The sequence below is a fragment of the Vanessa cardui genome, chromosome 12, assembly GCF_905220365.1.
Source record: "Vanessa cardui chromosome 12, ilVanCard2.1, whole genome shotgun sequence".
Taxonomy (NCBI): domain Eukaryota; kingdom Metazoa; phylum Arthropoda; class Insecta; order Lepidoptera; family Nymphalidae; genus Vanessa; species Vanessa cardui.
In genome coordinates, this window is record NC_061134.1 from 1,800,057 (window position 1) to 1,818,673 (window position 18,617).

Sequence of the window (18,617 nt, forward strand, 5' to 3'; positions counted from 1 at the left end):
AGTTTAAAATATATTTTTTAATTTTAATATGATTTAAACACAAAATAACATTTAGGTCATATAACTTTTCATTAGTAATATAAAATATGTCAATAACAATATATAAAAATAATCTCTAAACAGTATTTATAAACGAAAACAACATCCAATGTGTTACAGTATTTACAATATCAATGTAACTTCTGTCTTAATCTATATACAACATATTTATTTCGTTTCAGGAAGGCACTGTAAAGTTGACTAGTAAGCCATTAAAGATGCATTTTTATATAAAACGACTAGGAAAACAGAATGTTAAGCTTATTTCAATGACTCAATAGCTGCTGTTTTTCAAATAATAATAACAATACATTTATTGGAGAAAAAAATTTAATTTTTTCTATGGCCTTGTGCTAAAAGGGCCAGTATCCAGAACCCTTACTTACCTAACTTGATGGTTAATTGGTTGTTCTAAATAACTTATGTTTTTTTTTTCTTAATATGTTTTAGAATACACAAGTTTACATTTTTTAAAATTATTTGGCAAATGTCACAATAAAAAAAAAAATTAAAAATGTACCTTTAGCACCAGACCACAAAAACTTTAAAAAGTATAATTTAATTTATTATAAAACAACAATGAAAACAATTCATTACAATTACAATTTTTACAATTCAAATCAATCGATCATCAAGTTCTTTTTTTTAATTGTTAAAATTACTTTTTATTTATTATCTGTGTCAATTTTGAACATTGTGATATATCAATATCAATTCGGTGGGATTTCGGGCCTTCAACAAACGTTACTTACAGACAAACTTACAAGGATAGATATAGCACCGTTATATTAACTATACAAATGTAAATACAGTACAAAAACTATCTAAGACTAAATGTATTGAGCAGTTCTTTGTAATGCAACACTATGAAATAATCCTAAGCTATTTATCTGTAAAAAGAGTTCGCTCCGTAAGATAGTATAAAACACTGCACTCAAGTGTAAAAATATAATTATTTTCAAACTAAATTTTGTTGCATTACATAAAAGAGTAATATACACTAATAAAGCTTGACAAAGGTTGTATATCTTGCCGAACCTCATTAATTATTATGACTATCGATTAAAAACTTTTAATTTTAACAACTAATAGTGATGTACTTTAACGTGACAACAGTATGTTTTTTACTCATAAATATTTAAAAAACTATACATTATTTTACTTGCCTTATTTTATTTTTCGTTAGATTTTCTTCTTTGTAACTTTTTAACAAATTTTAATACCTAATTAGATTTCCTTTCGATGAACACAATTTTTGACTAACGTTTGATTACTCACTACCTAGTACATGGAAGCTGCAATATTGTACATTATATCTATAAAAACTTACGACACCTAAATTTACATATTTATGAAACCAATATTGCATATTAAAATACAAATAAATAAATTTCTAAAATTATTATTAAAAAAAAAAAATTGGCCAAAAAAAAAATAATCATATTGCATTATTTATAACTTTAGTTAGTTTTTAGAAATATTAAAAATTATTCAGTACTTTGATTACGAACTATATATGTCAACACATAAAAACATCCAATAATAACGATAATGGTTGGCGACTTATGGTGTCAATATTATTATTAATTAGAGGTGAAACACTCCAGCTGGGACGCGGGAGGTCCGCGACTCCAGTGGATGTCACTTGACGATGAAGATGACGTCACTGTCTCTCTCCAGTTGCTCCTCCAGCTGTGAGGCGGTGAGACCCCCTTGGCAGCAGAGCTCGTCGAGGCAGACCAAGCCGTTGTAAGTGCGCGCGATGCACTGGCTGTGTTCGCTGCGTAAAGATGCGTTGTCGTTGTGGAGCGTTACTGGAAACTAGAAAAATAATAGCGATATGATTGTAAAGATAACTTTATCCTCAAAGGGAAATTTACAGGCTGTTGTTGTTGTTGTATAAAGATAAAGTTATATATCCAAGTAGAAAAATGATCAAAACAAAACGTCAAAATTAAATGTTATGTGTTTAAGTACACTTCAGTTACAACGCATATCGAAAAGTCATTTTAGAAGATCAATCAATATTAAACCAAAATCCCAGTCTGTAGTCGATACCTCCTTACTGACCAAGTATTCATTTCTATATTAAAAAATTCAGATATTTTTTCCAGTTCTCAATTGAATCTACATTCGAAACTATCCACTAGCTTTATATGAAACATAAAGTATTAAACTAGGTGTCATTTCGTTTTAGGAGTTGGTCGTTTATGTTAGGAATAAAAAAGTAACTCGTGTTCGTTCCTGTGATTCAAGCTTGTTTTATACAAAATTTCAATAAATTGGGTTTATTAGTTTGAAAGTAAAACAGAGATAGACAAAACAGACCGACGACGTCACTTTTGCATTTGTAATATAAGTACAGGTCAGATTTTTAACAAAAAAAATTTTTTTTAGAATATTTTTATCAATAGAGGTTTACGGTTCTGTGAGCGCTTACAAATAGTAGTCTAGACATTATAAATAGATGCTTCTATTAATTATCTCATATCACACAGTTTATCAGTTGCAACAGACTGATAAATCATTTTGATTACAATACGATGGACAGATTGCGCGATCAGCCAAAATCTTTACGTACCTATTGAGGGTGAAATAATTATTACGATTTGTTGGATCAAGGTTTGTGGATAAAATAGTGGTATCCATTTCAATGGCACGAGAAGGAAAGATCAATAAACCAATTTGACCTTGAATTTTTTAATATTAGTAGCAAGGCCCCATTATAAGGAATCACAAATATTCCTATTTACCTTTGCATTTAAGCTTAATGCTAGTGTTAGGAATCGGAAACACACTAGCCTAAGTAAAAAGTCTTAGGATTGATCAATCCTGCGACTTTTTATTTCGCTAGATGACCTTTAAGCCTTTGCGCCATTGACGATTACATTTGAAAAAAATAGTTATATTTATCAAGAAAAGTAGTAGGTCTTTACTACCACGGTGCAAGACGGTAATTTGCAACAGGGTGCCAAAGCTGACAGAATGCCAGAGCTGGGTCAATATAGTTTAGTAAATTCATTTTTAGGTTTTATTAAAGTATATTTTCATTTTAGCAACCCTAATATAACCATACTCTTTTTAATTAATATAATGAAGAAAATATATCAAAGTACAAAGCTGTTCAACATTTGTCTTGGTGCGTATTTGCGCACGCAATTTGATGAGTAGAATAAAAGTTTCTCTCGTAGAATGTCATATTGTTCAATTGACATTTACGTGTTCGATATAAACTAAAACTAACTACCTGTAAGCAAAACGACTGGTTTTAAATATAGTAATCATATATCTTGCACTTTTCTAGCTGTTAAACTTAATTCCCTGTCATAAAACACCGGGCCTGTCAGTAACAACTATCTTTATTATTATTTGTGATAACACTTACAAGATAAGTACGGATACCAATATTAGCTCTACCGCCGTCTGAGAACAGGTGTCTGATAAGAGCTAATAAAGGACGCGGACTCTTTATGATATTTGTAGAAAAGACGTGTGTAAAAGTTAACTCGTAACTTTCAAAAGAAATGATTGAATGAATGAAGAAATTGTAAGTCATAAACTGATATGCGACTTTGACTCTTAATGTTTTCAGCAAATTATATAGACATCAAAACAGCGTATCGAAGTTAGTCATTATTCATTATTTAAAAGAAGAGTATAGTATAATAAAGTCCTGAAAGAGTAGTACAGGTGTCCTTAAATTTATATTTAAAAATACATTTTTTTTGCTAATGTTATTGGCCCTTCTAGTCTTTAGAGAGTCAAAGGGGGTTGAGTACTGAGAATCTAGTTTAAAATTTGAGCCTTATCTAGTTCTGAATTACGTCCATCCTGCGAGTGTCTCCTTAGAGATTGTTCCTCGGCTTAAATCGTAGTCGATAGGAATTATGTAAGGAGCCACTCACCTTATATACCCTACGTATAAGCCCCTCGAGTACACCGAAGAGCACAAGTTTCCTCTCGTTAATAGCGAGCTCCTGCGGACGCATCCGTCGGCACAGGTCGCGGACTGTACTGCCGTAGGACATGCCCGCGTACATTCGGAACAGGTCACTCACTTTTGGTAGCTGCCGAGCTGAGGATGAAGAAACATACATTTTTTCATATTAATAATAATAATGGCAATTATTATTTTTGACTTTTTTCTAAAATATAATAATTATTTGCAGAAACTCTGTGCTCAATTGGACTACTGAAAAATTTTGTCGTTCAAGTAAATGTTTCTGTTAAATTAAAATAAATAAATATTGGACAAAATCACATGCATTACTCTGAACACAATATAAGTAGCTAAAGCACTTGTGTTTTGGAAAATCTAACAAGACCCGAGATAACATAAGGAAACAAAACTAAGGAACTTTTTCTACAGCGACTCAACCGGGAGTCGAAACCGGGACCTCGGAGTGGCTTACTTATGAAAACCGGTATACACCCTACTCGACCATGGAGGTCGTCCCTAAATTTGTATAACTATCAAAACTTACGTGATCGTGCACAGAATTCAACGCATTGTCGTTGCAAGCCCACGCACCGCGTCAGCTGTCTGAGTTTAGGCGTTGCACTGTATACCTGAAAACATATAAACAAACTATTACCTTCTTGTAATTATTGTAGTAAGATAAAAATTCTCTGGACGAGGTGCAATGATATATTTATCTTGTCATCATCCTCCTGCCTTTATCCCAATTTTAGTTGGGGTCGATGCAAGTTGTATGTATAAATTTTAATTTTTTTAATTTAACGGAAACGTTCACATATTATTTTGTACATATAATAAAAAAAACACTCAAACACTCTTTCATAGACAATATTTATATTTTAAAGTGGTGCTTCACTCAGCTTAGCGTATATGTGTTGCGATATTGCTTTGTTTAACTGAGTATTTGGTTTGCGTTTTGACATAAAAATATACGAACACATTACACAAAGTGTAGTGTCGCCTTTATGCTCAAGTGTATTGATTCGTATAGTAAGTGTTGGTTAGGTGTCAAGAAAGCGTGAGAAGCACTTTTGCTTTCAAATATCAATAAAAAAGTGATAATTTAAGGGAAAGTGAGATCTTCGATTATATATATACAAGCTGTAGAGGTTTTCTTTAAAACGAAACTCGAAACTGAAGTGAAAACGTGATAAACACCTCTACATATTATAAACGAGGTCGCTTCCCGTTGCCTGTACTCTTAGATTTTTAAAGTCCGTAGCGGATTTAAATAAATACATAAATAAATATGAGACAACATCACATACATTACTCTGATCCCAATGTAAGTAGCTTAAGCATTTGTGTTATGGAAATCAGAAGTAACGACGGTACCACAAACACCCAGATCCAAGACAACGTAGAAAACTAATGGTAATCTACATCGACTCGAGAATCGAACCCGGGACCTCAGAGTGGCGTACCCATGAAAATCGGTGTATACACCAATCGACCGTGGAGGTCGTCAAATTTAAATGCGTTTTTCATTAATAATTATTAATACAACCACACAAGTGATCATACGATACTAGATTCGATAATAATCCCATAACTTACTGCACAATATTGAAAGATAGGCACTAACGTGACGACGCCGTAGTACACCAGGTTTTGGACGCACGCTCGCACGAGGCTGATCTCCACGTCCGTCAGTGAAGCGATCTTGGCCACGTGGTTGAAGCCGTCGATATACGGCAAGATCTGAAATTAAAACATATACTAAAATACGGAAAATATTTGATTAATCATTAATTAGTCTGAGTGGGTAACTAACCTAACCTATCGTAACTAGACAGGGTTGCACAAAGAACTTCTACCAAGGAAACAGGCTTCATTACAAAATTTGCAGCATAAGGGGATAGAATTTGAATACATCTGACGACCTCCGTGGTCGAGTGGTGTGTATGATCAAAACACTATTTATGGTACATCAATAAAAGTTCATTAGTTTTATATGTTGTCTTGTGTCCAGGTGTCTGTGGTACCGTCGTTACTTCTGATTTTCCATAAAACAAGTGCATTAGCTATTCACATTAAGATTAGTATTGTATGTGATGTTGTCCAATATTTATTTAAAAAAAGTGTTCAGAGGGTGAATATATGTCATAAGTTGTAAGGTAAAAAATCCCGAGTACTTTCTAAGCGAAACTAAAATTATAACAGACAAATGAAAATGCATAAAACACTACCGATTATTTTATTTTATTTACGATAAAACCTCTTTGGTCATAATTACAATAAAATCTTCTGATGCGAATTCAAAAGCGCTTCTTGAAAGTATTTTATTTTGATCGAATGTTTCGTAGTCGAAATATTTCAACTCGCGTTAATGTTCATATTTGATTACGTGTGTTAATTTGGCAAGGGCATTGTTGATGTCTTGGTGTGTACGTCAATGCAAGTGACGTTTGTATCAAATCGTGATATTAGCACGTAATACACAACTCACGCGAGATAATACTTTTGCTAATACAAGACTTGCTAAACTCAGCAGACGACCTGACTCTGTATTTGCTTATCGTCATTGCGATCGATGTACACACAGTAGATTTTTTATTGTATCTCCATATATGCGCTGTGTGTGCCCAAATAACAATAACAATTTTAAACTTGTTGAAATTTACATATCGAACTCTCAAAAAGACAATTCCTAACATTCTTATAATCCGATAATTCGATTTAAAATCAAAACATATTTTATTCAAGTAGACTTTTGAATCGTCGTTTACATAACACAACTGCATTAAACGTTAAAGCTACCACGTAAAATGTCGATTTAGATTCAGATAGAGTCAGAAGAACAAACAACAACATTTGATATACAAAGTTAAATACAATTAAATATAATATATCCCACCAGAAAGTCAACATGTATCAGTTTCAGGCTTTATATCATCTTTATAATCAAAAGATATTAAAGTACACCCTAACTAAAAACAAGTCTTTGCTTGGTCAAAAGACAATGAGGGGGAATCTGTCAACTTCACACTAACATAAGAATAATCAAAATCTATGTGTGCGTGACTTATAAGTCACAACAAACCTTCGTAAGTACACATATCAAACTTTCATAGTTATTTGACAAACAATGTTAAAGTATATTAATGTCAAACAGGTGTACTCCTATACGGAAAGCTTTGTTTGAACGAACAATATTAGGACGGTAGAAAGGTTACACAAAACCTCTGCAAACGTTTGCTCAATCAACGGAAAGGTTGGACTAATATTTGTTGAAACTTTGTCGATATTTGTGTGCTATATTTTGGCAATAATATCATATTCGTTTCAAAACAACAGTAACAAATAGAGGGAATTAATTAATCATCCCATTTTTCGTTGATGTGAGATTCTTATCAATTATCATAGTAGCATAAAACATGCAACATGTACAGTCTTTAAATTTCCCACAGCTGGGTTAAGGCCTCCTTTCCCTTTTAGGAGAAGCTTTGGTTGGTTCTACTTGTGTGGATTTACTTTTGGCATTTTGTTGAAATAAGACATGTGCAGGTTTCCTCATCATGTCTGCACTATCGAGCACGAGATGATATAAAGACAAATTAAACACATGAAAATTCAGTGGTGCTCATCCGGGTTCGAACCCGCAATCATCAGTTATTATGTACGTTATACCAATCGAACTCTATCGAAGGGAATGCACTATTCTCTAAGAACTAATTTTGTGTCTCACTCTTGAAATTTAACCGACAGATAACACACTGACGGTCATATAATTGTCATTATTATTTTTTATACTCAAGATCGTTTAAGTTTTTCTAAGATCGTTTTCTTAAGTGAATTTCGAATTTATTCTCACAGAATATCTATATAACATACATTCGAAACCGGCCCTGGTCAAACAGACGACCAAATGCTGCACTTAACATAAGATCGACTATTTATCGAGGAATATTATAGTTGAAGAACCTTATACAAAACACATCTAACAAATTTATGCCTCGGGAAATCTAGTATGATCTTGTTTAATCACGTTTTATTAATAATATCGGAAAATAATAGAATCGCCGATTGGCATATTGTCTATTTATAATTCATTGTGCCGCCCACGCTTGACATTTAAACCTTTTGGACGAACGTTTTATTAGTGCAGTATGTCACAAGCTATTCGTAGTATACACGTCGGGTCAGCTCCTTAGTTCAAAGAAGCAGAAGTTTCCCTGTGAAAAGTCATAGGTCATAGTCACTGTGTCTGATCTTCTAATTAACACTATTGAAAAATAAAAGAGAATAACATCTACTATTTTATATATATTTTATTATTCCATCTATTTAATTTTTACTTCTTTGTTATATTCTTTCTGCCCGTGGCTATCGCGACCTCCCTCTTTTCCTTCCTGTTCCTACGGTGGCCATGGAGCAACAGTCTCTGTAATATGAACTAGCGAATGGCGTTCCGAAAGGAATGATTCGGGTATTCAATTGCCCTCACTGTATAATCGGATGTGAAGTCGCTAATAGTCGTGGCATAGCTCTGGCTTTGGTTTGGCTGGCTTGGCAGGGCTCGGTTCGACTCAGCTCGGCTTAGCATATAACATGGCGTTACACTATATGAGTAAGGGGTAGAAGCTGAATCTACGTTGTGGACATATTCGTCTGCTTTGTAACATCTTAGCATTCCGTTCTAGGAGAAAAAGAAAAATTGAATAAACTATAATTAATAAACATAGAAACATTAATGTATGTATGTGTAGTACATACATACATCACTCTATGTATCTTAAAAAAGTACGAGAAATTTATTATTACAATTGTTTATATACATATTTAAATTGTCAAAAAATGTTCCGCAACTATTTCATTCTAAATAAATATTTATTTAATATAAATGAGATCATAATATATAAAGTAGTTTGGGCCTCCAACTATTTCCTAAATCGTAAATAACGTTCACAAACAGCAACGGCAAGGCAGTCATAAATAAGTACGATAATGAGGTCAATGTATGTACACAAGTTATATATAATAAATCTCTGTTGAGACGGTGTCTGTACACTTTTGGAGAGATAAATCGCTGTAGTTAAATTACTATCGATAAGCCAAAAGATTAAATATACTTGCGAACTGAGACGACTTCGCATACTCGTGAATAAGAATACCGTAATACATACTCTCCGAAGCCCGGCATTTTTTTTTCAGTTATCTTCAATCATGATCGTCACATGACAGAATACTTCAATATATTATATATAAATAATCATCGGTAAAAACCGACAGTCTCAATAGGCGTTGAAATACAATCATGAATTCAAGGAATGAAACGGTACATATTTTCCCCACACCGAGGAGCCAAATCATAGCCGAGAGTGGTTTTATATTTGTGATATAGGCGGACTAGCAAATTGACATAGGAACTGACCCATAGAAAATGTCCAAGGGTAGAGACTAGAGACAAATGAGAAATCATTAATTTTTCTCGTAATAACTTCGATAAATACGTTGTAAAGTTCTTGACGTTTGTACATAACAATACTAAATGGATCTGTTAATTTCGGTAGAATATACGATGTACCTACCCAGATCAGCACAAAGTGGAACAACCAAATGTAGGTTACATTACCTACCAAGGGAGGATACACAGATTTATTTTTAGAAATAAAAATCCTTATGCATGTGAGACTTTAGTATAATATAAATATATATCTCTAGTATATAGCATTTGAAAAAGTGTAGTATTGTAGTATTTTATTTCATTATTTTTATATCAATTTATATTTAATTGATGTAGTAATAAGAATCATTATTTTATATAAGTTTCACCAATTTTGTAATATGCCATTAATCTAATTACAACTAACAACATATTTTATTAAACAAATAAGAATATGTTATCGGTTATATAAAACACAATACGATAGCAACATATACAAATACTATAGAAACGAACTGCAAAAGATCGCTTGGTACATTATAATTCCTGTTTCATTTAACCGATAAATAATTTAATTCATTTGCATATTAGTAAATGTCGTGAGATCAGCGATATTTCCTTGATACACTTGATATACTTTGTATAAATTAATTAGGTTGTTTTTGTAAATGTATTACTGCTTAATAAGCCGTAAGGTTTGTGTCTATTATCTGCACTGGCCATATTCTTGAAAATAATTGCAGATTAAAACTGAAAAATCAAGCGAATTGAACAAGGCATACACATATTATCATACATACATATATATTGTATTTACAAAGTATAGCCAAACTTTTTCGTGCAATAAATTTCAGTACAGCAATTTACAGTCGCAAGATTCAAGAAATGCATTTAATCCTGACCACTGACTGGCGGTTTTGTATGAAGGATTGTTCGTCTACACCCAGACATGTTGCAATAAAAGTCTTAGCCTTATCGCGTCTGGCCGCAGCATCACAGTAGAATCAAATTTTAAATTGATATCTGTATACCTACAGTAATGAGTAAAATCGGGACCAATAATTGTATATTACCGTTTGTTAAATTTATTACGTTCATTGTATATTTATTATAAGTTCTTGAAAGCTATCGATACTTATCTAATAAGTGCCCACTTAGAGTTGTTATTAATGGTTTGTTTAATTTTCCGGTGTAAATATTTATTTTAGATTGTATCTTATAGAATATATTATCTGTTTATAATAAATATTATTGTCGTTAACGATACTTACGCAGAGCTTATCACTTCAGTAGTACTAAGAAATTGTCACTACCACAAAATTTGTGATATAAATGTATTTAATACTCTTCTTTAATATCTACTTGGCGGTAGGGCTTTGTGCTAGTCCGTCTGGGTAGGTACCACCCACTCAATATAGGTGAGGGTAGGAGGTAGGAGGGTGAGTGAGCCAGTGTAACTACAGGCACAAGGGATATAACATCTTAGTTCCCAAGTTTAGTGGCACATTGTCGATGTAAGGAATAGTTAATATTTCTTACAGCGTCATTGTCTATGGGTGATAGTGACCACTTACCATCAGATGGCCCATATGCTCGTCCGCCAAATTATACCATAAAAAAAATATATATATATAGTTATGAGCATACGTACTTTTGATACTAATTTCTACAATATTTTACACGTAAAGTGTTTACACTTGTATTAATGCATGTAGCTCTGATTATAAACAAAAAGCGTCTTATATTAAACTGCAACAGCATAAAATAATAAACGAAGTTATTTCGGTATTATAAAACAATTTTACTAAATAATATTACGACGATTTGATCTTGTTTTTCTCCTCATTGGAGAAGCAACATATCTTGTTCAAGTTTTAAGATTTTTAAATAAAAACAATTTAAGTCGAATAAAACTATTATTTGTATATGTAAGACATAAGTAACTGCATTAAATCATTGTGTTATAAGATTAGCTGTAGTATTTACTAGATAAATATAGTTAGATAGATCTAGTCATGTTTCTTACACGTGGAAAGCTAACAATACATACACGCGTTTTGCTCATGTAAATAAACACGATACATACTACATAGTATAAACGACTAGTGTTTTAAACAATAAATATACTAAAATAATAAGCTATAGAAAATTGTTTTCCACGTGCAGTTTTCAAACAGTATGATTAACACAATTTCTTTAAGCGTTTGAAAATTATTTGTCCGATTGTATACGTTAGAGAAGGTTCAGCACAAAAGGAATTTTTGTTTGTTTATTTTTCAATATTGTTTACCTTTTATGTAGAGCTTTATTACACTTGTACGAAGTTGGGAAAAGGGATAGGAAAAGAATCGGGCCCTCATTCCCTCTTTAACTTATACCTATCGCTCTTCAAAAATATATTTATTTATTTATGTACCAACAGATTATACAGAAAATTATGTAAATGAAAAATGTGTACAAAGGGATAACTTATCTCTAACAAGAGATCTCTTCCAGAAACCCTGAATCTAGTGGAGATTATTTGTAATACATATTATATTATATACATAGAAAAAAAAACCTGGAGAAAGGTATTGTTTTCTTAAATACAGGAGCTGGTGAGTTGGCTGACCAGCTCTTTTCAAAGCTTAGGTTAGAGGGCTCCCTAAGTTTCGGAGCCCTAGTGCACTGCACCACCTTGCCACTGATTATAACATTGTTAATAAAACAGTAGTTACATTTTAAGTAAATGTGCATAATAAATTAAAACTTATTAATAGTATGTAAACTGACCGCTACATAGGTTCTACTTGAAAATATTTGTTCTACCATTAAAACACTTTTTTCTGTCGTATATTTTGGGTATACAAAAGTAAGCAATACAATTGATTTTTCAGTCTTCAAACTTGCTTTAAATTGAATTTCATCAAATTCAGATTCACTGGCAGGTTTTCAGCTTTGGTTTGTTTACATTTATAATATTAGTAAAGAATTATTTTATAAACAAAAGTGAATGATTCTATGTCTTGTGTTCTATGCTTTCTTAAACTTTACAATAGACTAAACTGATCAAAACGTGCCTGTATCTTGACGTTGTTTACCCTTATTCCAGACGCACGAATTCGGGGCGAACAGCTAGTATATGTATACTATGTATATAAAAACAACCAATCGCCTCATATTTGAATACACGTGCCATTCGAAATAATTTGCATAAGAATTAACTTTCCGTTAATTAACGGAAGGATCGTGGAGTAACTTTGTCCGTGTCAGTTTAGCGAGGCGAGCCATTGGGTAATTCAACTATGAGTTGCCATATTTTATAAGTTTAACCAAAAAGCCAATTAAGGCATATTTGTGTCACGTTAAATGATTTGTAACTGCCCACTTTAACGTCGAGTTGAATTAATTAGAGAGATACTCGGCACGCCTCCGTAGACACGGCGCTAAGATCCATCGTTATTTGGGTTACTCATGTTTTTTGCGATTATTATATTATTCGAGATACGAAATTGCAAAGATACAATACATTTATTAACAATTTTATGTGTATTGTCAAGATAATATTGAGATGAGAGATTAAGATGTATTTATATATATTCTTATTATACTTACTAAGATTGTTTACTTGCTAGCAAAATTTTTGCATGGATTAAGTAAGTTAGTAAAATCTATTTCTTTCTTTTATTTTTTTATGGAATAGGTTGGCGGACGAGCATATGGGCAACCTGATGGTAAGTGGTCACCGTCACCCACACATAAAAAAATATTAACTATTCCTTACATCGTCAATGCGCCACCAACCTTGGGCATTAAGATGATATGTCCCTTGTGCCTGTAGCTACACTGGCTCACTCACCCTTCAAACCGGAACACAACAATACATACTGCGTAATGTTGTTTAGCGGCAGAATATCTGATGAGTGGGTGGTACCTACCCAGGCGGGCTTGCACAAAGCCCTACCACCAAGTAAATTATATTATTATCAGCTGTGCTTGTTGAATTTAACAAAAATGTCATTGTTGTAGCATCAACTGTGAAAGTCCTGTGATAATCGATCCAGCCGTTCCAAAGATTAGCCGGAATACACAGATAGACAGAAATTAATTGAAGTGTATTCATACGTGTATTTAGCGTTTTATTTAATATTACAAACAGACACTACAATTTTATTACACGTATAGATCAGTGTTATCGTATCTCTACAGTCGTGTTGTCGGTAAAGACACTTATAATCTAATGTGAGTGTAATTCAATACATTCGGAAACAATTAAGGCGCTGGACCAACGATAAAGTCGATAATTGTCTGAATATTACCAACCTTACTACCTTATTATTCCCGAATGTTTTATTTACAAGTCACATAAGTAAATGTGAAAACGAAACAAGCAGCTACAAAACTTACTTGCGGGATCTGTCATTATTGAATTATTATTTATTACGGAAATGGCGCCAGCGTATAAATAAATAATAAATGAGACAACATCACATACATTACTCTGATCCCAATGTAAGTAGCTGAAGCACTTGTGTTATGGAAATCAGAAGTAACGACGGTACCACAAACACCCAGACCCAAGACAACATAGAAAACTAATGGTAATCTACATCGACTCGGACGGGAATCGAACCCGGGACCTCAGAGTGGCGTACCCATGAAAACCGGTGTACACACCACTCAACCATGGAGGTCGTCAAATGTATATTGTGCCGAATGAGGAAGAGAAGGTCGCCATCAGAAGGCCATCTCTATATCTCTGTAGGCTTTGACCTTGATTGAAACTTTGTAACTTTAATTATGTTATGTATATTGTATATGTGATTCTATATCAGTTTGTAAATGTAGCGCCAATAAACAAGCCCTTTAAGGAATATTAATGTTTAACTTAAAATAAATGTCATAATTACATAGTATAAAACAAAGTCGCTTACTGCTGTTTATCCCTATGTTCATACATCTAATCATTTAGATCTTTAAAATTACGCAACAGATTTTGATGCGTTTTTTTTAATAGGAGGACTATATAGTAAAGAAACACTGATTTTAGAAGTTTCTAATGTGATGTCATAAATAAACCAATTCTGTAGTATATTTAGTATCAGTATCGCACCCGAGCGGCGCCGGGGCGGGTCTCTAGAATAATATATAACACTATTTCAGAGTAAAATAATTATATAATCAAGATACATATGAGATGGCCCAGTGGTTAAAACGCGTGCATCTTAACCGATGTTTGTGGGTTCAAACCCAGGCACCACTATATATATGTGCTTAATTTGTGTTTATAATTAATCTTGTGCTCGGAGGTGAAGGAAAAAATCGCGAGGAAACCTGCATGTGTCTAATTTCATCGAAATTCTGCCACATGTGCATTCCACCAACCCGCATTGGAACAGCGTGGTGGAATATGTTCCAAACCCTCTCCTTAATGGAAGAGGAGGCCTTATCTCAGTAGTGGAAATGCACAGGCTGTTACTTCATATACCACACTGGGATGGTAGGTTCCCAATAATAGGTAATTCCACTAATACTTATTTTAGACGACCCTCTTTAAAAGCACGTCATAAATGCCTTGATCTATATAAATGCTATACAGAAATTGGTAGTGTTTACATTCTCGCGTCTCGGAAAGCTAAAGCCGTTTTGAACGAGAGTAAGGGAATAGACTATACATCTATGTGATCACTTGACTACTATATTTAAATTGCAATTACAAATTACTAGTGCAATCGTTCAGACGGATATCGTCATCATTAATTAAGCAAACAGAACAGGTTAAATTATAACCCATAACTACTAACAATACTTTAATAATTTATCATTTCAAACGTGGAGCCGGAGGACCATTATGTTGACAGTATGTTTGCACCATATCTTATAGTAATTATAGCTCTGACTCATTTATTAACAGAGAATACATACATACACATAATTGGATATTGACGATTTAAATATAAAAAAATAAGAAAAAAATGAAGTAGCTATCAGTAATGTATGTCTAGAACAGTAGTTCCCAAACTTATGTTTCTCGTGGACCACTTTCAAAATTTTATTGGTTTCGGTGGACCCCGGACCGGTGGTGTCGTTTCTGAGTTCTGTCCCTATATTCCTATTTTTCGCTTTTATTTTACATAAAAGCGAAAAATAGTACATTTCTAACACTTTACTTATTAAAAAGAATAGAATTACAAGAAAAAGATAATAAGGTAATATAACTATGCTTACATTTTTGCTCTTTACTATCAAAAGCAGATAAACCTAACGCCTACGTCCATCATGTCACCCGTGGACCTCTGGGGGTCCACCTGGACCACTTTGGGAACCACTGGTCTAGAACATCCTATCCTCTTGAGGAAATGATAAGAGCGTATTCCAACTTCCTATCACAAACTTCAAACTTTTAAGCAAACTTCAATCCTAAAAATGTATGATAAGAATCATAGACAAAATTAAGCACGCAACAGTGAAAACACCATTGATTTGTAACAACAACAACAGTCTGTAAATTTCCCACTGTTGGGCTAAGGCCTCCTCTCCCTTTGCGGAGAAGGTCTGGAACATATTCCAACACGCTGTTCCAGTGCGGGTTGGTGGAATACACATTTGGCAGAATTTCTATGAAATTAGACACATGGTGTTTTCCTTTACCGCCGAGCACGAGATGAATTATAAACACAAATTAAGCATATGAATATTAAGTGGTGCTTACCTGGGTTTGAACCCGTAGTCATCGTTTAAGATGCACGCGTTCTAACCACTGGACCATCTCGATATTAAATTTGATTGAAGAATTTGATTGAAGATTGCATTTTATTTATTGATTTTACATTTTTAATAGCAGCCATGAATATTAAACTATCATTCACTGCGTTGATATTTGAATGCAATCTTCGGTTCACGCGTCCTGAGCACTGACCCATTATAACATTTAAAAATAGCGTAAAACTGTGGCAAGAATCGCTATCATTGTGTGCATTTCCCGGAGAGTGATTTCGTTTTTCTTTACGAAAAAATAACCCCATGTTATGTCATTAATGGTTGTATTAATTAACACCGCAGTGATTAGTACCGTGATAATTACCGAGTTAACGATTTCTAATGGACCAGTCTCAGAGTTTAACCTGTCGGTCATAAAAGTGCCATTCCGGAAATTTCATAAGCGGGAAAATAAATCGTATTTTATTCGTTGAGTTTCTATCATAACTATAATCTATACAAATTACATTAGGTGTTATTATGATTACTATTTCCACTTTGTGGAACCAGCTTTCGCCGGCGGATTTTCCGAACCGACACGAGGTTCTCCAACCTTCAAGAAAAGAGCGTAATCCTTCCTTAAAGGTCGGCAATGCACTTGCAATCCCCCTGGTGTTGCAGATGTCCATGAGCGGTGGTAGTCACTTTCATCAGGTGAGCGTCCTGCTCGTTTGCCGCCTATTACATAAAAAAATACCACATAAATGTATATTAGAAGTCATTTAATATGTTTCCCTAAATCCTTTTATCTTGCATTGCATCATTGTCACCATTTCACGCAGTCAAGATTTATACAATAACTATTTTTTTAATACAAATTGACATATATTTGTGTTAATATTGTATATTTCCATAAAATATAATAAACATACTAAAACCTGATTAATATTATATTCCAAAAAAATAATAACAATATAAAACTGTTTTTCCCGTTAAGAGTCAGATAAGGCCTTGAAAATGAGCTTAAAATAGTAACGCAGATAATAAATGTAACCCGTAACGAAGCCACAAAAAAAAATTACAATACATAAAAAACTCACCTAGAGTAATAAAACGGTAATCTATTCCAATTTAAATAAAAAAAGGAAACGCTTGTGTTGAATATTTTATATGTTATAAAAAAAAAAACTTGATTTCAAGTATATTTTGAATTAGAACCACTATGTAGATTTTATTGAGGCGTACCTTTAGGCCAGAGATACACCACAAGCAACGAATATAATCAAATTAAAAAAATATTTTATCTAAGTTTTTTCATTTCCAATTTTCATAGACCAATGCGTAGTAATGTTGTATCCCGGTTCAAAGGGTATGTGAGTTTGCAGGAACAGCAGAAATACCTAACATTATAGTTCCCAGAATGATGGCGCATTGGCGATGTATGAAATGTTTGATATTTTTCAAGTACTTAATATCTTTGGATAGTGGTGACCACTTATCATCAGGTGGTGTATTTTCCAGTATGCCTACCAATATTGAATAAAAAAAGTAGTGTTCGTGACTCAAATCAAACGTTTTGGTTTAATAGAACCAAACGGCAAAACAGAGGCTGTATATTTAAATTAATATAAATAAGAGTATTAGTGGCATATGACGTTACCAGATTTACAATATGGCGGAACAATTTCAGCCATGTTCATTATTATAACTGTTACTGATATATGTTTGGTGTTTTATTATATGATATTAGTGTTAAATGATTTAAAATTCAGAGAGAAGTCGGACTAGGTTGCTTGTTATGAATTTATAAATAGATCATAGACATTATAAACAATTTATTAATACAAGTCCCGCCTTGAACGCTAATGTATTCGTAGTGCATGTCAACACACGTGGCTGTGTGTTGCGATACGAGATCGTAATATATACACACATATGTACACACAACCCACACATGCACATAAAAATCCACTAATAGTACACAGGACTCATTGCGATTTATTTTTAACTTACTATGTATTCGGAAGTAATTGTAAACGATTCTATTTTTGAAATATGTATTAAAACTTTTCTCTTTATTTTGAGTTTTCACGAATTCGAAAATGTTATCTATTTTTTTTTTATAGGTTGGCGGAGGAGGATATTTGCTACCTGATGGTAAGTGGTCCACATTACCCATAGACAATGACGCTGTAAGAAACATTAACTATTCTTTAAATCGTCAATGCATCACTAACCTTGGGAACTAAGATATTATGTCCCTTGTGCCTGTAATTACACTGGCTCACTCACCCTTCAAACCGGAACACAACAATACTGTGTACTGTTGTTTGGCGGTAGAATAACTGATGTGTGGGTGGTACCTACCCAGACGGGCTTGTACAAAGCCCTACCACCAAGTGAATCTATATCAAATGTATTTCAAATATCTTCAACAAAACCAATGTTGTACACATACATTAACTTTTAACCGTCAAACTATACATACTAATTATTACAAAATTAAATCGTACAGTGAATTTTTTAACATGCGGT

At 33.2% G+C, this 18,617-nt stretch overlaps 1 protein-coding gene across 1 annotated transcript in view; it reads right to left on the bottom strand.

Moving 5' to 3' along the window:
• Positions 1–641: 641 nt before the first annotated feature.
• LOC124534286 (GATOR complex protein NPRL2) overlaps positions 642–18,617 on the bottom strand; it is a 63,464-nt gene continuing 45,488 nt past the window's right edge. The window contains exons 5-8 of the mRNA XM_047110043.1: positions 5,576–5,719; positions 4,524–4,608; positions 3,945–4,114; positions 642–1,860 (exon numbers count right to left, since the gene is read on the bottom strand). Coding sequence (XP_046965999.1) covers positions 1,681–1,860; positions 3,945–4,114; positions 4,524–4,608; positions 5,576–5,719 — 579 coding nt within the window. The 3' untranslated portion in view covers positions 642–1,680. The remainder of the gene's footprint in view (positions 1,861–3,944; positions 4,115–4,523; positions 4,609–5,575; positions 5,720–18,617) is intronic.